The sequence below is a fragment of the Chenopodium quinoa genome, unplaced genomic scaffold (genome assembly GCF_001683475.1).
Source record: "Chenopodium quinoa cultivar QQ74 unplaced genomic scaffold, ASM168347v1, whole genome shotgun sequence".
Taxonomy (NCBI): Eukaryota; Viridiplantae; Streptophyta; class Magnoliopsida; order Caryophyllales; family Amaranthaceae; genus Chenopodium; species Chenopodium quinoa.
In genome coordinates this window covers 3,935,002-3,954,851 of record NW_018742461.1, presented here as the reverse complement: position 1 = coordinate 3,954,851, position 19,850 = coordinate 3,935,002, and the positions used below count along the sequence as shown (strand labels likewise).

The following is a 19,850-nucleotide window of genomic DNA, read 5'->3' as shown; positions in this document are numbered from 1 at the left end:
CAATAAAATGGTTTTCAAGCAGATCATGATTAATTGATATTTGTAATAGATAATATAATACAATATGAAACACTAAACTGTCATCCTGAATTCCAGAATCCAGATTATCAGTTTCTATTTATTGATATTGTAAGTACAGAGATGCAACAGAGGATTTTCATAAGACATGTCTATCATTTCTCTGAATAATCATATTCTAAACATGCCAACTCAACGTATTTGGGACCTTTTCCAGAGACAGACCTTGCCCTTTTCAACGAGCAATGTAGTATATATGCAATTATTAGTCAAACATATGGGAAGATTTATACTAGTCTGTTGGCTTGCTTGCCGGTAGTCAAATATAGCTTTTGAATACAGAACAATATTTGAATACAAGACTTAAGGAAGTTAAAGTACTGGGCCAACAACGACACATAGGAAGTTACGGAAACTATATATAAAAACATATTGCAGGATGTGCTTAAGAACAACTATAAGAGTAAGCATTAAAGTGATAGGTGAGGCAACAACTCATTTAATCAAAATGACTCATGCCTTAATCACCATCTGGGTCCTGATGTATATTTGGTATGCGCCATTCACATGGGTATGTTCGACATATAATTATACAAGCATTGCAGATAGTAGGAGCCAAGAAAAGATCGACACAATAATACTTCTAGCAACCAAGTTTCACATAGCTCCACCACGATCAGGATTTCCACTGTAACACAGGCCTATGAATCCGCATGAGTTTGAAACAAAGACATGTGAGAGCCTAAAACAAGGTGGGTCAGCCATGTCCGTCTACATAAATTATCAGTGCTGTAATCAACTCACCTTCTTATAAGAAGCTAGCTAAGCCTTTGTAATTACATCAAACTCAAAAGCTTCTCCCTTACAAAAGATAAATTCCTACCTTTCGACTAGAAGCATTTCCGTCATTCTCTCTTTCAAACAAATTTCATCACAAGCGATGGCTATCCGCGTCCCTTCAGTACTTTCTAATGCAAGGCAAATACTTACTAGAAATCAGCAAGTAGTTCCAAAGGGTTATATTCCAGTTTATGTAGGTGATCTGGCTGATAAGAAGAGATATATGGTGCCGCTTTCTTACTTAAGCCACCCTGCATTCCAAGACCTGTTACAACATGCTGAAGAAGAGTTCGGGTTTAATCTTACTATGGGAGGTCTCACAATTCCTTGCTCTGAAGAAAAATTCTTCAGCCTAACTTCTGAGCTGAAGTGTTAAATGAAAGATGAAGAACAAACCAATCTGTCATACTTTCTACTCTTAACTTAGGGGTTTTTTCATGAATGTATATTCATCTTAGACAAACTAACATTGTACAGATATACTTTTCCCCCATCTGCATCATTCAGATCGGTGGTTCTCATTATAATATTTAATGGACTTACAATTTGGATCATATTTGCCTCACTTTTCAGATTTCGCTTGCCAATTTTTTGTTTAGTCTTTCCTATATAGTCTCTGCAGCAGTGATTTATACGAATAATGAGAACGTGTTCTGTAGTTTCTGATACATGCTCCCCAACTGAGTTATGAGAACGTGATTTATACGAATGGAAAAGTAGGATAGAATAAGCTCATGCTGTAATACTGTTATATTACTGTCACTATGCTATGATCATCCCTACACATATATAATCAGATCACAGCTCCTATCAATGCAGAACATCAGTTTGGTAACATAGCAACAATTGATGCCCCTATCATCTTCTTAGCAGTCAATCGACGCCTGAGTCAACTTTGTACCTCTTGCTAACTCTTTCATCCTAAGTCACGGTATCTACATGTATTCTATACTATCAAATCTATATTTTAGAATGCGAATTGTCCATCCTGAATTGAAGTTAAACCTACATATGTGAAGAGATTCTAACTGCTGTGGCACACCAATTCAAGGCAAATACAGAAACTGACAGGAAGTTTTGAGGGTTGTCCATAGGGAGCATTGAAGCACATAAGTCAGTAAAAAATACTTATCGTATGGATGAGGAAAATGAACCTAAGACTTAATATATCCAAGAGTACAATTTTAATGACTAGGCGAACAACTCAGAGTAGGAACAAAAATTAGATTGTACGGCCATATGAAGGTGAAACAACGTTTTCAGAAAGCTGAGTTCCATAACTTTTTTGAGTAGAATTTAGAGCAACAGTTATTGGCTATATCAAGGTGTCTGAGAGTCAGATACAGGTTCTCATTACGGAACAAAGACACTCCCAGGTAACATAATATTTGATGACACACATCATCAAAATACAATCAATGAGTCAACAAAAAACCTAATTGAGATGACTAAAACCCGAGCATCTGAGTCCTTACATCTACCAAGTGCGCAAATTCACATGGACATGTCGCGTATCATTTGCAAGCATTTGCATGCATTGACTGTGACAGAGAGTCTAACAGGAGCCAGAAAATATATTCAGTAATAGTAGCCGTAGGACTGGTCTGGCAAGAACCCTCACGTACTTCAGGTGGAGCTGCTCCCCCTCAAGTAGAACATGTGGGTCGGAAACATGAGTTCGTGGTTAGCAGAACATGGCATTGCTAAACTAAAAATACAAAGCCATGTGAAGGTCTTCACTGTGTGGGTCAGTGTTCACTACTCATATTACACACATAACAGCAGCCACAAATCTATTATAAATAGCATCCAAGGCCTTAGCAATTCCATCACATTCAAACTTCTCAATCTCTTGCAAAGCCTAAATCAATCCTCTCAAGTTCGAGCATTCCTTTCTTTTTCCCTCTAGCACAACTTCCTCACAAAAATGGCAATTCGCTTCCCTTCTGTACTCTCTAACGCAAAGCAAATTCGTACAAAAAATCAACAAGTAGTTCCAAAGGGGCACATACCAGTTTATGTAGAAGAGCAAGCTGATAAGAAGAGATATGTGGTGCCACTTTCTTACTTGAGCCACCCCGTATTTCAAGACTTGCTACAGCGTGCTGAAGAAGAATATGGGTTCAATCATCCCATGGGTGCTCTTACCATTCCTTGCTCTGAAGACACCTTCTTTACTCTTACGTCTGAACTTAGGTGCTAATAGAAGATATGAACAACATGATGTTTCACTTGCTGTTCCAATTTTTTTTCGGGTTTTTTTAGATCAAATTGATACCCGAGAAAAAAAAAAAAAAAAAAAAAACTGTACAAATTGATGTAACTTTTTTCCCCCTATCTGCATCATTCAGTGGGGTGGTATTCATTTAATATACATTTATTGATTCCATTTTCAGATTTCATAGTTTTACTTATTTGCAGTTTTCCTGTTTGCCTAGTTCTATGATTTAAAAGTGACTTTTTTACATTTTGGTGATGCTCACAATCAATCACTAGATCGAATATGAGTATATGACTAACGAGAGAAATTATAAGCTTATTTTCTGGTAAACACTGAAAGATAAAATTCCATTCATAATAACACCAAAAACATGAATATTTCTCTACTTAAAAAGTTCTTGTTCTTCTCAAAGAAGCTGGATTAGAGTATTAAAAACCAGTTTAACTTAAAACATATATTTTCGTCCACTCGTAGTCTCTTTGATCCGTCAGAAAAGAATGTCAATTTAGATATCATATTGAATAATTCTTGACTTGCAGATTGGTAGGTAAGATACTCAAAATAAATTTTCTGACTAAAGGTGTGTAAATATATATATTATGCATAATTTTTGTTCTGAAAAAAAAAGGAAGGGTTCATGTCCTTTCTATGCTTCTCTGAAAAAAAACAAATAATGTGCATTTTCGTTGTATTTTTAAAAATTCAATCACACAAGCAAGAGATTAATTTTTTCCCAGATTCTTAAGTAAAACATGGAAAGAACAATTTATAGTACTTAAACAAAAAAAATGGAAAAGATGGAAAAAATGCTTGACACCTTCCCTAAGAACAAGACCATATCGTGGTATAAAAATCTTAGATTTTCCATCTTTACATCAAACTACTCTCAAACCACAAATCTCCAATTTTAGTAAACATTTTCATCTCATTTTCCTTATATTTGTTGAAGTTAATGCATCCTGAACACTGAGCAGTTTCGATACTCTTGCTCAGTAGTACCACAATATCAGGAGTCTAAACAGAACTTAACTTATTTGCTGTCATAAAAAAGAAGAATTTTTATTTTATCTTTGGATTCTCAAAGAATTTCATTCCTAAGTACTCTATATAGAAGTTTTCTTAAGTTGTTTACACATAAAAGTAGGGTTAAAAGCTCATAAATTAGCAGCACAGTGTATAAAACCCAATCTGCTTCTTGCCATTTTAAACAGAACAGATTGAAAATGGCAGGTTTCAGGGCACTACTACTACTTCTGGCCTTAACTCTGAATGTAAGTTTTGCAGTTCTCGGAAGAAGAACTAAAGGTGATGTTGGTGTCTGCTATGGGCTCGTTGGAGATAATCTACCCTCTCCAAAGGATGTGGTCAGTCTCTATAAACAACACAACATCCGGAAGATGAGGATATTTGAGCCATATCCAGAAGTGCTTGAAGCTCTAAGAGGGAGCAATATCGACCTCACATTGGGTGTTAAGAATACTGATATACCAACTCTTGCATCGAGTGAAGATGCAGCAAATTCGTGGTTCATTAGCAATGTTCATCCTTATGTCAATGACATCCGGATAACATACATCAGTGTTGGTAATGAGGTTATACCAGGAGAATTTAGCGATTCTATTTGCCTGCCATGCAGAATCTGCAGAATGTCCTCAGGAGCAATAATCTCGGTAAGTGATAACACATCAACCTCTAAGAGGAGATTGCATTGAGCTTAAATCAACCCTAAATCAGAACTATGACTTCCATTAATCTTACAACTCGGTTCCTCGGTTCTTATAGCTATACTACACTTTTTAATTAATACCATTTCCTGCTGGAACTAGGTACGAGGACAACCACAGTGGTGCATTCAGCAGTGCTAGGAACTTCTTTCCCACCCTCAGCAGCCTTATTTTCAGATAGTGCTCGCCCCTTTATCAGCGGAATTATACAATTTCTATCATCACAAAAGTCCCCACTGTTGGTTAATCTCTACCCTTATTTTCCCTACGCTGCAGACCCGGAAAACATAAGACTAGACTATGCACAATTCAGGACAACTGAACCACTGATCAAGGATGGAGCTCTGAGGTACTCCAACCTCCTTGATGCCATGCTTGATGGTTTCTTCTCGGCAATGGAGAAAGAGAGTGTTAATGATGTTAACATCATAATATCTGAGACCGGTTGGCCCCATGATGGGAATGGCAATATCACAACTCCAGGTCTTGCGGCCACTTACAACCGAAATTTCATACATCATGTTAATGACTTTGAAGGGACTCCAAAGAGGCCAGCGGCATTACTAGAAGGATTCATTTTTGCTATGTTTGATGAAGATTTGAAGGATCCTGGTGTTGAGCAACATTGGGGACTTTTCAGCCCCAACATGCAACCAAATTACAATATATTTGGTTGAATTAAAAATTTTGTAAATGAGACTATGCAAAATAATATGGCCTTTATTTTTTCTGATCAATCATAAAAAGGCAGTTAGGAGAGCAAAATTTGGTAGATATAACCCGATTAAACTATATGGAAAATTTTCATATACAACTCATAAATTTAGGGCTTTCTACTTACAGATTTTCATCAGTCCAGGGAAAGATTCCCAGTACGAATTTTGCGCTGCTGATGCGTGATTTCTTTGGCTAATCTTAATTGAGATAATCCCATTTGTGCTTGTGCTTGTCCTTGTGTTTGTGCCTGATTCCCAGTAAATGAAGGAACAAGTTTTGGCTGAAGCCATTTTTTTACAGCAAATCCATTGATTTTGATTTTGCCACTTGATTCAGATCCTTGATATGGTAGCCGTAATCTCCTAAATAAAGCTCCAATTGCTTGACTAAGCCTGCAATAAGAAATGACACAATGAATTGCTATTAGGCATGTTCGCTGGTTTTTTTTTAGCTAAGTTGTGCCAAATCTATACAATAAAAATTGCATTAGAGCCTTTAGAGGATCCTGAAGCTTGCTAGGATAAACTTTGTGCAAACAATATGGCAACAAAAAAAAAGTCCTTTATATAAAATTGCATTTGGTGCGTCTTCACACTTTCCTCCAGCATAAATTGTATTTTCCTAAACAATGCAAATGCTTTCCTTGCAATTGATAATCTACAAAGTACAAACTACAGTGCATACCATAAACCTTGAGGCCACCATATAATTAGTTCTCGTGATAGCTCAAACAGTCAAACGCAATCTCAATCTATATTCATAAAATCCATTTAAGGGCACGCTTGGATGGAGGGAGATGTTTACTAGGGTAAATAAAGTCAAACTAAGCAAAATAAAAGTGAATATAGGGAAGGATGAGATAGTGATGGTATGATTGCAAGGAAAATTATGTGGTGATGGTGTGGTATGAGGTGAAGAAAGAGGAATTATTACCCTCATTTTGGGGGGTAATAGTTACAGTAGGGGGAGGGTGGGTAAACATTACCCTCATTGTACTGTGATGGTTCCTTCTCTCTCTTCTCCTCATGACACAACTATCTTATTCCATTTGTAAACACCTTGTCTCCTACAACAAAACCTCTAATTACCTATGTTTTTTTTAAGTTTGACTTTTATTACCCCCCTTAATATATTACCCCCAATCCAAGCATGCCCTAAGTGCTTAAAGCATGACTAACCTTGCAGAGAGATTGATTGTTTTTTCTCCTTTAGGACGTGCAATGTCTGTTGTCTCCACAGGCAGTGAAATAGTCATACTGGGCACCTTTGCACCTGCATAATAATTCAAATAAAGCGATCAAGGTCTTTTATGCATTCTGCAGTTACAACATATTTTGACTCGGACATTAATGCCGTAGAATAGCAACTTTTCAGAGAGCTGTGAAGTGGACAAACTAATATGGTAATCTCTCTGCGGGGGAGATTTCAACATGTATTGATCAGGCTCACTTCTGCAATTTTGGCAAGGCAATGCCAAGATAGCAGCTTCTATAAAAAGCAAGAACCCCAATGGCTCATATCGTTAGAAGTCTAATAATATGTGGAAAATCTGCGATATGAATGTCCATGTTAAATTTTTAATATATGTACACTGCCAAGAATGTGTACAATAATATATGTTAAATTTTTAATACATGTTAAATTATTAATATATGCTGTGCCACTCATACCCTCTATATCAGAAAGTAACAAGAGATGTTGAGAATTATCGATAAATACAACTAGCTGAATAATGAAAATGCATTACCATGACAATACATGGGAAATTCCATTCAAATATTCACACATTTCGTTTCCATTTGCCACTGTTCTAACTCCAACTGAGTCATAAACTCATAAGTATACAGAAAGCAACTTCAGAAGATAGAATACTAGGGGGAAAAGGGACCTAAAATCCCTGTAACATACAGGTATCAAATAGCTATATCACAACATGACTACAAATTATATGCAAAATATTGCGGTTCAAACAAATTACAAAAGATTAATGAAACACGGGTGAGAGAGAATTGGGATGAAAAGGACCATCATTAGGCGGCTGCTCAGAGCAATAAACCAAGTTCAACTGAAGATAGAAAAACTATACAAAGTATATAATAATTCAGAAGCTACTTTTGCTCAGCTTTTAGACAACACTAGGACATGCAGACAAAAAAAAAAAAAAAAAAAAAAAAACATTCTAAGATCACCAAGATAATAGACACAGCAGGGTTTCATGTAAAGGATAAAGAGGACAATTCAACTTGATGAAAATAGAGTGCATGTATCCATTAAGTACAATAATAAATTAATAAGCAAAGATAAGCTTAATCATACCAGCAGCAAGACGATGCTTGAGTCCTTTTAAAACTGTTAGGATATATACCTGAGAGAATGCGATGAACAAGAATTGATTAGCAGTCAGCATCGAATGGATGATATGCAAAAAGAATGCAAAATTGAGCAGCAATCCTGAGGTATTCCCTATTTTAATTCTGTTAGGCAACTAAAAGGATTCCATAATTCTGATATTAGTAATGTAGACTGAAGAGTACTTTAGTTTATATCTCTACTATTAAAAAATGTGCTAGATATCTATACTGTAGAAATGTGTCTACTTGGGAACAAGACAACAACAGAAGCAGCATATATGAGCAAGTCTGGAGCTAGCAAAGAGATGGTGCAATTAATGAGCATCAATGAAGAGAGAGGCAAGGACAGGTTGAATACCATACTATTCAGTGAAATTTAAAGCCCCATGCATGATACAAATATCTTAAACACTGCAGTTTCATACCAAGACAAAAATAATGGATGCATGTCTCGGTTGATTTAGAGTTTGTCAAAGAACGAAGTATTATGGTTAACAAAAATTTAGGAAAATAATAATCACAGACATGTTCAAATGCAGAACATGGGTGATTAATCATCATACTCTTCAACTGGGTCTACCACCAAAATAACAGGTCGCAACAGATCATAGAACCACTTGGATTCAAAGAGCATTGAATAAATATATATATGGACATTGTGTGTGCTTAGCCGAGTTCATTTTGTGATCATGCTGATCTTGAAACATGATAAAAGTTCAGGAAAAGTTAATTACAGATCCCAGTTGTCCAAAATGTAACCAATGTTAAGAAGGCAGAGGAGGGGGAGGGGAGATGGGTGGCGGACTCACCTCTGCTACGTGAATGTTCAAATCTGTTGCATCAATTACAATGGGACTTTCTTTAAAGGAAGCACCAGGTACAATGCCAAGTGAAGCAGCTTCCTAAAAGTAAAAAAACAGTCCAGATAGTATCTTTAATGAGATAGAAGAAGTATTAATGAAATAAGATTAATGGGGCTGCGCAAAATCTCTTCTAAATTTGTTTGATGTAATTGAAAATTTAAAATAAGAAAGTGTGACTAATATCTTAGGCATGTGCATTAGATGCATATCATATCATATGAAAAGACCATAATACATAAAGATTCAAATAATGTGAATCATCACACGAGAGCTTATAAGCAATTGTTATAATTAGTAAATAACCTGTTTCTCCTAGTGTATATCCTTTGTCGAAGACTGAACCTTTTATTTGTTGGGGGGGGGGGGGGAGATTTTTGAACATGTATAGTTTGAAGGAAAAATATAAATTGAAGTGGTGCTACAATTCTAATCATGCTAAAAATATCAGCAATATCAATCCACAGACCCAAAAATCATTCATGAAAGACCGCATGAGTCTACATGATGTAGTGGTGAAAAGATGGAAGGGTGAGTTAATATATAGCTAACCTCAAACAACGAAAAAGAACGAGGGTCATATTCTGCAAAACCGTCTATCAATGGAAAGAGGTTTGCACTTCTTGATGTTTCAGCATTGATTCCCAAAGTCTCAATAAGCCTCTTCTTCAAGGATACATCTTTTGGTAGCTGTAGACATCCTAAAACTTGAGAAAGAATATCTATAGAAGGGAGCAAACCAGATCCAATCATTTCACGGTAAATCATTAAAGCCAAGGATACCCTGAAGACAACAGAAGAGAAAAAGGGGGAAATTCCTTAGACATAATATTTGTCATACTGCGTATAAAATTTCAACGAGCATACATAAAAAAAAAAGCCACACACGTATATGACCGTATGAAATATAACTAAGTAATCTTAGCCAAACGATTAAATGAGAACAGCCTAGATTTTCTCTTTACTAATATGTGCTCAAGACCGTGCCAATTCTGATTTGGGAGAAATCAAAGGAGCTAGAGTATGTATATTGATATTGAAATGTGAATTCCTTTTACATAGTCAAGGTTGATAATTTAGTGTCATTTGAGGAAATTATATAAGTGGGCTTTTTAAGTTTCTTAAAGCCTCCATCCAGGGTACAGTGGACCGACCACCAAGGTAGACCCTCCATCTCTCACTACTAGTTATGAGCTAGTAGCCCTAATCGCATGCCTAAGACTCATATCCCAACCATCCCTCTTATTCAAATACTTTAGCTTTGGGGGGGGGCTCTTTCAGTTTCTGTAAGACTGCTTCTCTTTCAATGTGTGGGAGAATGTGTACCAAAGCTTAACTAATTGTTCAGTTCGATCATTCAAGTGACCTTACACCATGAGATATATATAAAAGAAGGTTAGTCCTCTTAATGAAAAAGAGGCAAATCTTAAACCAGATGTGCACTGGAACTTTTACCAATGGTTAGTAAAAAACATCCTGAAGTGTCAAGTGTCCATTAGAAGAACCAATGCAGGTTAAGTCCTTTTAATGGGAAAAAAAAAGAAGAAAAAAGAAAATCATTAAGATTCTTAAACAGATGTGAACTGGAACTTTTACCACTGGTTGGTAAAAAAAAAAAAATTCTGAAGTAGTTCCATTAGAGTATCCAGTGTAGGATTTCCCCCCACCCCCCACCAATTTTAGCCACATAACTCCAGTGAAGAAAGTCAGCAAAGGAACTTGTTTCAGCCATATGTCACTTTTTTATGTCAAAATGAAGAAAAGTGATGACAATAAGCACACAACATAAATCAATCCATCAACATATAGAGGGCGGATGGAATACCATTTGCTGTCAATTTGCGGACGTCCAGACTTAAAAGATAAAACAGGCTCACCAATTGTAGAAGCCCTCTCATATCTCCGGTAGCACATTTCTGTAAGATGCATTGCAGCAACAGAAACCAATTACAAAGATATTTATATGTTAAAAATAAATTAATATATTTAAAAAGATATTAGGAAAAATATAAAAAAGAAACACCCTGTAGCGAAAAGCTTTATAATATAAAGACATATAAACCCATAAAACAAGAAGGGTAACAAGAAAGGCCTATAAAATGACTAGATGAAGATTTTATAATGTTTTTCAAACCAGAAACTGCACCATTGCCAAGAGCATAGTGAGGTTCTAAAACAGCACAGTCATTCACTCAGAACTCAGGGAGCACAAATAATGATAATCAAATGCTTCAAAGTACATATCCTTCATATTGCAAGAAACTCAAACCTTTTACAAGAAACCACTTAAGATACTCAAGATAAGAGTATTGATTTGCCAGAACATTTACAGTGTTTTTGGATGAAGAAAGGGGGAGGAAAAGAAGGGGAGGGAAGAATGATGAGTTTCCCTTCCAAGTCTCTCCATTGTTGGAGAGATCAATTTCTTACAATTTAATCCCTCCATTTCTCTCCCCTCCATTTCCCTTCCTTCCTTATTTGGTATCCAAATGAAAGATACTCCACCCCTCCATTTCCTTTCCCTCCATCTCCTTCAATCCAAACACTTATATGCATTTCACTAACATAAAGCATGAATAATGCATGAGAACGGACCAAGGTGCTTGATCAAAGAAATTTGAAATGAGTTAATCAATAAATCGTTCGAACTTACTTATAAGACATTTACACATGATATGGCTGAAGGAAACACCGTCAGCTTTTGCTTGAGAAAAGAGTGCAAGGCCTACTTCTAAATTATCCTTTCTGCAAAGCACAAGAACCATCATAAACCCTTCTTTCAAGAATCTAGAAGCCTCTCAGGGGATAGAATAAAGAACAAATGCATAAGATCTGAAGACACATGTTCAGAGTTCATCAAAGCAGTAACTTTCTGTGTCTAGGACCTTGAACAAAGGTTACACCAAAAAATATAGTATTTCATTGGACATAAGAAAAAGAGAAATTACTTTTCACTTGCCGCTATTAAAATGGAGTAAGTGATATTATTTGGGCTCAAGTCGAGTTTCTGCATTTCTGTCAGAACATCCAGAGCCTTCTGCATTTGGTCAGCATCACCTGCGTGGACATTTCCAGGGTCAATTTTGTTGCAAAAGCCTCCACAAGCCCGATGATTTATCAGGAACAAGTTTCAACAATATGGCTTTTTATCTTTCCAAATTGACGGTGTTTCATGTTAGAGTTCATAAATTTGCTGGGTTCACCTTCTAATTTGTTTCCTTAATCTTTACTGGAATTATAGAAAAACAATAATACTAATCCCATTTTGGATTTTCTGTAAGCCAATTTTATACACTAACTGCTTGCAAGAAATTCTTTTTGCTTTATAGTAAACAAACATGAGCAATCTATGGAGATTAAATTTCCTATATTTGCATAAACCATTTTGATACACTAATTCTGAGTTGTTATTGTCAATCTGTTGTTATCAGTTTAACAATTGAGTTCCACATGCATTTTGCAATCTAGGTTTCTTAGTTCATGGAAATCAGAAACTGGAAGAACATTAAATGTTTTGCTAAAGCTTTTCAACAAAAATGATGAGCAATGATTAAAATAAATGATACATCTTACAATTATTCCCATTTTTCTGCTAGAGATACTAATGTCAAAGATATACATTGGCAAATGTGAATACTCAAAACAAGAGTATATTAGGAAATGTACCATATTGAACTTGAATGTTTATTCACAACCCAAAGGCCTAAGCATTTTATATATTATTACCCTTTAACAATAAATTTAGATACATCAAAAACAGTATATAGACAGAGTAACTTACAGAGTGCAGTAATTAAGGCATTTACAGTTGAAACTGTGGGTTTCATATTCATAGCTTTGATTTGCTCAAAAAGCTCGAGTGCCTTCTCCCAATTTTGGGTCTGAAATCAGTATTTGACATTATGGTCATTCTCATGACAAATTTTGCATCATATAGCATAGACCTAGAATATAAAAACAAAGGGAACAAGTAACTTCCCTTCACTATGTCTTAAATAACATTGCAAAGTGCTCAAATTTCAAGAAACTCATTTACCCATCTGGCCGGAGCTATGATAGGATATTTTCCACTTATTCCATTAAATTGGGAAGGATACTGAAATCACTGAACCAAATCCTACAAGCTATAGGCAGCAAGCAATGTAAAGTATTAAAGTGTTGAATGAATTGGGCTTGGGTTACTTAATTTAATTTTTTCAGTTAAAATTTTTTGTAACAATAATTAGTGTGTTTTTAGGATTTAAAATAAAAATTTGTCAGGTTCTTCTTGGGCACGGTCAGCTTCCCGTGTAAAATGCAATTCTATGCTAATTTTAGTAGGTCAAGTCAATGGTTCAGTCAATCACATATTTATGGGTTTGAAGTGCATTTTAAACTTATTGTTCTGGGCTTCAAGATTTCAAGTCTATTCTTGTCAGTTTTCTTTGGTTAGTCGGTTCAATTTTTTTACTATATCTATCTGTGAGTAATTTTGGTTCAACTTACAGCTCTGGGCAGGGGGCAGTTAGGCATATCAAATAGAGATACTTTGGTAAACTTGAACATTATATAAAAAAAAAACCTTCAATTAAAGGCTATGATCCAACACAATAATCAACAACAAAGCCTTAGTGTTCAAAATTTCTATTACTCAAAGACCACTCAAGAACTTTGCAATGCAGTATGATATATGTATACTGATTTTAACAACTTGAAATGACCAGAATCAAGAAAAAGTAAGGGATACATACATTGCTACAGGCCCCCATCAACGAGCTATATGCAATAATTCCTGGATTCATCCCTTCAGTTCTTGCATCTTGCAGAACCTCAAAAGCAGCATCAAGGTTACCAGCATGCCCAGCAACATCTATTAAGGCACTAAAAAAACATCTGCATGAAACAGGAGAAGCTTGAGTGTTTTAAGCAAATACATCAACAAAGACAAAAGGATTACTAACAGCACAAAAAGATGAATTTTCTATAATTGACTACTAACAAAGATGAATACTATGAATGACACACTAATCACCCTATGACAGCTCACTGAAAAGAATTATAGTACTCCCTGCATCCCCGAATAAAAGTATTATTTGTTTTTGCACACATTTTCAAGAAGGTTAAAAAAAAAAAAAAAAAAAAGAAAAAAAGATAGCAGAGTTTGGTTGATTAAAAAAAAAAAAGATTTGAGGGTTTGGTTGATTTAAAAAAAAAAAAAAAAGAGTAATAGTGAGGTTTAATTGATTAAAAGTAAATAATGTAAGAGATTAAGGTAAAATGAGAGTTTTATTTAAGGATAAGATTGTTGGGTGAAATAGGACTTTTATTTGGGGAAGGATTATGAAATTTCCTAGTCAAAAATAAATAAATAAATAAAGGGCAACTGCAACATCTAAATTAGACATTAGGTTGCCAAGCATTACCTCATCAGGGACCACACCCTTCCTTTTCATGTCAGCATATATGTTGCATGCAAAATCCCAATCACCAGTCTGACTGCAACTATTAGCAGCAATTGTGTAAAGCTCTGGAGAGCCTTTGATGTCGAATTGCTCCATCATAGCATATACTTCTTTCACTCGATCAACCTAGAAAATGCAGATTGTTAATGAGGGTTTTAAAATGATTGATTTGCATAGCAGTAAATTAGGACAACAGGCCTATAACTTGAATGTAACACGGTTAAGAGACTCCTTACCTGACCAGCGCTTGTACAGGCTCTTATCAGAGCGCCAATAGTAAAGTGATCAGGGTCAATAGGCTGTAGTTCAGATCTCATTTCTGCCAGCACATCAAAAGCACGTTCCACTGCTTTAGACTGGCCACATGCGGTGATAAGTGCGTTGAATACAACTCGATCTGGCTTCACATTCTACTGCATATAGGTATGCTATCAATTGGCTTTTAGAGGTACTGAGGAAGCAATGCACAGACAGTCCAAAAAACAATCAAATTCATCTCCAGACATTCAATAACTACACACCTTAGACCTTAAAATCCCATACACACCAAAGGCTTTAGCTACTTGACCAGCTCTTGCACAACCATCAATAAGAGCTCCATACGTATGAAGATTTGGTTCCACCCCAGCATTCACCATTTCATGAAAGACCTGATGAATTTCCAGTGTGAATTTTAATATACTCAATATGAGAAAAGAAAGGACAACACACTGTACACACACATTGCACAAAAGAATAATAATTTGGACAACCAACTGTAAGGAAAAACAAATTACCCACAAGAAAAGGAAGAAAGATCTGATAGACTAATTATACAAAAGAAGAGCAAGGCTTCTCAAAAAAAAAGATACAACTCATTTAAATCCTAAAAAGCAACTTAAAAACAATACTGATGAAGCAGACTCACTTCAAACATAGTGTCAACTTTTCCACTTTTAGCACAGGTTGATATCAGAGTAGTGTAAAGTCTACAATCAGCTTTATATCCAGCCTTCTGAACCAGAAGCCAAGCATCAAAAGCTCCTACACACACAATCATAATTAGATCACAATAAAGTGGATCAAATAAAAATCAAGAAAAAACCTAAATAAATTGCCATTATAAGCTAGAGCTTACCCTCAGAATCTTGTGAAGCAGCACAAACAGACATAAGCATATTGAAAGTACTAAGAGCAGGATTTGGAATCAGCATGGTAAAACGGAAAGCTTCTTTAACAGCCTTTTGTCTTCGACAAAAATCAAAAAACTTAGCATGGTAAATCTGAAACCAAAGCATAAAAGATCAGAACCACAAAGGAAAAAAAAAGAAAAAAAAAAGGAATTTTTATTAATTACTAATCTTAATTTGTAGAATAGAATATTTCTGAGCATAAGAAAAAGAAAATGTGACTTTACTTTACTCATATCCAATATATCTTTGCTATCCATATCTTCAAGCAACTCTACACATTCTCTTAACCTGATAAATAGAATATGTTATGCAGGAAAAGATGGAGATAGAGAGAAGTATATAAGGTAGGCTACAGAAGAATCCAACAGTAAAGTGAGGTGGAGGCATTAAATGTTAATAGCCTCACCAAAACCTATGCATAATTCTATCTGTTAAAACCAGTATGTCACAAAATTAATGATTTTCAAAGTAAGCAAATTATTTGCCTCAATATCCAGCTATACGTGAAATCTCAAAAACTTGGGAACAAAGCTTATTAAAATCAATACCTGCCACTTTTCAGCAAGCGGTTGTAAGAGCTCATATGCTTAGGTATAGTGTGTTGGTTATTAGCTTCCAGTGAAGTCACATCAGGAGAATCAGAAAGACTTCGGTGGTCATATAGCAAAGAACGGGCCCTTGTTTCTTTTCTTAGACTTCTTTTTACTTTCCGCAAGCCTTTTCCCTCATTAAAAGAGCCTCCTGCATGGGATACGACAGGCCCATGTCCTCTGATGCCTGGAAAAATCAAAGCCTAAAAAACAAGTCAGATACTTGATGCAGAATCATGACACTCCAAGCCATATAGTAATGATACACAACTGATTGCTGATAATTAATCATGTTCCAGAGATATATTCAGCATAACCTGCAGCTTGGAAAAAATCTTCTTGCAACATGTTAGGAGCAGAATTCCTCGTAGTCACAGGGAAGTTGTTTTTCACCAAATGAGATGCTTGAGTAGATGATCCATTCATTCCCAGCAAATGCTTTGGGTTGTCTGATGCAATTGAATTCTCATAAAACAAGTACAGCTCATCTCTAACAGATCTTGTTCTTTCTTGATAGCTAGATTTCTGAAGTTTAAAATCATCCTGATCGCGGTTTGGTTCTATAAGATTACTATCTTTTGTGAATGTAGTATCCACAAATGCAATCACGGTATTCTTCATCTCATCAACATGAACAGGTGAATTTAGATTCAAATCAGTCTCCACTCCACAACTTACAGAGTCTGATTCTTCGGTTAAGTTGACAGGTGGTTGCATAGATTCAGGAGATGCCTCTGGAAGAGATAGCCCTATTTCTACAATCTTCTCCGAAAGAACAGAAGCTATGGCCCCTACATTCTGAAAGTTAGAATCAAGAAAATCTGCTGATTCCGCATCAGATGTTTTTAAAGGTGTCAAAGAGGGATCTTGATAAGACAAATTGATCCTACCTTCATTTTCCTTTAAGGTGGTTTCTACAACTTCTGATAGTGAAGAATTTTTGTCCTCAAGACTTTCCACGTCAAAGTATTCGGGAGATTCCTCTGGAAAAGAGAGACCAATTTCCTCACTCTTCACTGAAAGTGCAGAAGCAATAGCCCCTAAATCATGAAAACTAGAATCAGGAAAATCTGCAGACTCAGCATCTGGCATATCTTTAGGTGTTGCAACATGATCTTGATATGACAATTCAGTGCCGCCCTCATTATCATTAATATTGGTTTCTTTGACTTCTGATAAAGAGTAACTTGGCTCCTTGACACTTTCTATCTGAAGATGTTGAGAAGATGTATGTGGAAGAGATAGGTCTATTTCTCTCTTCTCCATAAGCGCAGAAGCAACAGCCCCTACTTCGTAAAATTTAGAATCAGAAAAATCTGTTTGTCCAATTGCAGGTGTATCTTCAGGTATTGATGAAGAACCTTTCCATGACAAATTGACCCTGCCCACATTATCCTCAGAGATGCTTTCTCCTGATGATGGAAAATTTATCTCCTTCAAACTTCCCATCTGAAGATGTGCAGCATCTTTTGGACTATAAAACCCCACTTTTCTTATACCTTTTTCTTCTTGGTTATACTCAGAAGATGAAACCTATAGAGCGGCAATGAGAGGGAAATATCAGAAGTAATCATCCCTACTCCAATACAGGGTACATATGAAAAAAAAAAAGAGGGGGGGGGGGGGTGGTTTACTAAGAGGGAAAACCAAAAAAACTAAAATACTATACCACGAATTAAAGGTCATCAATTATAAATTCCAAGTCATCTAAAACAATTATTATGTAGATTATAGGTTAATTCAAATTCTACTTACCTATCATCTATTTCTATTGTGCACCAGAAAATAACTGAAATGACAAGTACAGGTGAAAAAGGAAAACCCTAAAGTCAAGTTTACTAACAAAAAGGATAATATGAAGTATAAAATATATTTTCTTCAGCGTCATACATCTTCCAGTTATTCAATGGCTTTTGTACAATCAACAATTTTCCTTCTTCATCTTGTAATTGTTCCTACCTAAATAACCCCTCCCACTTGGCTCTTACAGTGACTCCTGGCCTTTTTGTTCATCGAAGTTCTTCTTCCCCTGTCCAAATTTGGCCATCTCAAATGAGAAGTCAAATTTTGTAAAGTTTGACCAATAATAATCTAAGACTATCTTGATTTTAAAAGACCACCAATACTCATCCATTTTTGCTTTTGTAGTAGATTTTGGACATATACTATGCAAAAGGTGCAACTATGATTTTAGCTACTTATTAGCTATCAATTGATTTAAAAAGTATATTAATAGGGAGTATGTAGCAAACAATTTTTTATTAATGAATACAACCATAATGCCTCTTAGAGTGGATCATTCAATACTTCGTCCATTTTTTTTAGATGAAACCCTTCTAAATTTACACTATTCCTATACAATCTCAATTTATGGACTTATGATGATTAAGTCGTAAGAAAAAGGAAAACGTAGACACTTTGGGTCTTGTTTACCAAATACCAATTTATTTTAACAAAATTATTGATAATATCAAATATTATTGGTTGAAGATATGCATCGGCAACTTGTGTTTCATCTAAAAAATGGAGGAGATATTTTGTTTATTCCTTCTGCCTAAGACCGGAAAACCGAGACCAAATCACTTGAACGCAAGCAATCTTACGCCGAGAATTGAGAAATGCACAATCTCCTACCAACAAATTACTAACACAGAATGCCATCCATTAACTACTTTCGAAATTGCGGCATAAAAAAACACTTCAATGGCTACAATTCCAAGAATCTTATCCACTAATACCACAATTTACTTTATAATCATTGTTTTTATCTATCTATGTACCAAATACAAGTTGAGATACCATCATTTCAACAATCACATCAATTATCATCCAAAAAATTACAAAATCTTAAGAGAGAGGAATACTGAAATCAAACCTTTTTCCTTTTAGAATAGTAAAAATTGGAGAAAACCACAGCGACGGCAGAAACCGTCATGGCAGCGACGATAACAGCAACAATCGGGACCGAATTCAACGAAGCGACGGGAACTTGAGTAGTATGAAAGCGAAGACGCTTGCATTTCCGACGAGAATTGAGCCTCAATTTTGGGGAAATTCCGAAGAAATCACTGCGAATTGATTGAATTCTGGAGATACATAAACAAACAGACGAAGAAGAAGAAGATGAAGAAGACAAAGAAAATCGAGGAATTAGGGCTAGGGTTTGCGTGGTAGGAGAATAGAGAGCATCCATGAAAGATGAGGAGAGAGAAAATTGGAGAGATGAGGATGAAGATGATGAAGATGAAATGGAGGTTGAGAGTGAGATAGTAGACTAGTTATGGACTTATGGATGATGGTGAATGAAGGAACTTTTTATTTGATTTTATTTTTTTATTTTTGTTTGCTGACGTGGCATTATTAATGATTTTAAGACTAATCCCAAAATGGTAGTTAGTTTTTCTCAAAAAAAAAAAATGGTAGTTAGTTGATGTTTTAGGACTTTTTGGGAAATTCCTTTGTGGCGCCAAATCTCTACAACTGTATTTAATCTTCCATTGTAATTACTCGTACAAAGTAAATTTTAGATTACTCTGGTTACTCTCATAGTACGAAAAATATGTACATTACATTATGCACACTCTGAATATTTATACTCTCTTTTTTTTTCTAAATTTATTGGTTTGATCGACATAAAATTTTAAAAATGTGAGTTAAATAAAGTACAGAACAAAAACAATTAAATAATACAATTGGTGACAATGTCACAAATAATTAAGTAAACTAACTTTTGTAATATACGGAATATATTCTTATTACACATAATAATATACAAGGAACATCATATTACAATATACAGGTCACATATCCTTTACAATCAATACATTTCCTTTCTTTATTACTTACATAGCAATATATATACGACATGCCACACATAAACACACTACATTATTCATATACAAGTCCATAAAATATC

At 35.3% G+C, this 19,850-nt stretch overlaps 2 protein-coding genes and 1 pseudogene across 2 annotated transcripts; 2 read left to right on the top strand and 1 right to left on the bottom strand.

The window, feature by feature from the left end:
• Nucleotides 1-864: 864 nt before the first annotated feature.
• Nucleotides 865-1,384, top strand: LOC110718446 (auxin-responsive protein SAUR21-like). Its single transcript, XM_021897274.1, has one exon. The coding sequence runs from the start codon at nucleotides 959-961 to the stop codon at nucleotides 1,232-1,234; it is 276 nt and encodes a 91-aa protein (XP_021752966.1). The 5' UTR covers nucleotides 865-958; the 3' UTR covers nucleotides 1,235-1,384.
• Nucleotides 1,385-3,865: 2,481 nt separating this feature from the next.
• LOC110718834 lies at nucleotides 3,866-5,484 on the top strand (annotated as a pseudogene).
• Nucleotides 5,479-19,179, bottom strand: LOC110718833 (pentatricopeptide repeat-containing protein MRL1, chloroplastic-like). The gene is made up of 19 exons (XM_021897750.1): nucleotides 18,810-19,179; nucleotides 16,252-17,467; nucleotides 15,893-16,121; nucleotides 15,569-15,632; nucleotides 15,290-15,434; nucleotides 15,080-15,195; nucleotides 14,694-14,822; nucleotides 14,409-14,582; nucleotides 14,114-14,298; nucleotides 13,462-13,603; nucleotides 12,513-12,612; nucleotides 11,680-11,788; nucleotides 11,385-11,476; nucleotides 10,557-10,647; nucleotides 9,284-9,515; nucleotides 8,681-8,773; nucleotides 7,837-7,885; nucleotides 6,699-6,792; nucleotides 5,479-5,912 (listed from the first exon to the last, which is right to left on the bottom strand). The coding sequence occupies exons 1-19, from the start codon at nucleotides 19,125-19,127 to the stop codon at nucleotides 5,654-5,656; spliced, it is 3,837 nt and encodes a 1,278-aa protein (XP_021753442.1). The 5' UTR covers nucleotides 19,128-19,179; the 3' UTR covers nucleotides 5,479-5,653.
• Between the last annotated feature and the right edge of the window lie 671 nt (nucleotides 19,180-19,850).

Coding starts and splice junctions, on each gene's coding strand:
- LOC110718833 (XM_021897750.1), bottom strand. CDS start 19,127: ATGGATGCTCTCTATTCTCCTACCACGCAAACCCTAGCCCTAATTCCT. Junction 15,435..15,568: donor ATATATTGGATATGAGTAAA/GTAAAGTCACAT, acceptor CTTTGGTTTCAG/ATTTACCATGCTAAGTTTTT. Junction 5,913..6,698: donor ACAATCAATCTCTCTGCAAG/GTTAGTCATGCT, acceptor TTCTTATTGCAG/GCTTAGTCAAGCAATTGGAG.
- LOC110718446 (XM_021897274.1), top strand. CDS start 959: ATGGCTATCCGCGTCCCTTCAGTACTTTCTAATGCAAGGCAAATACTT.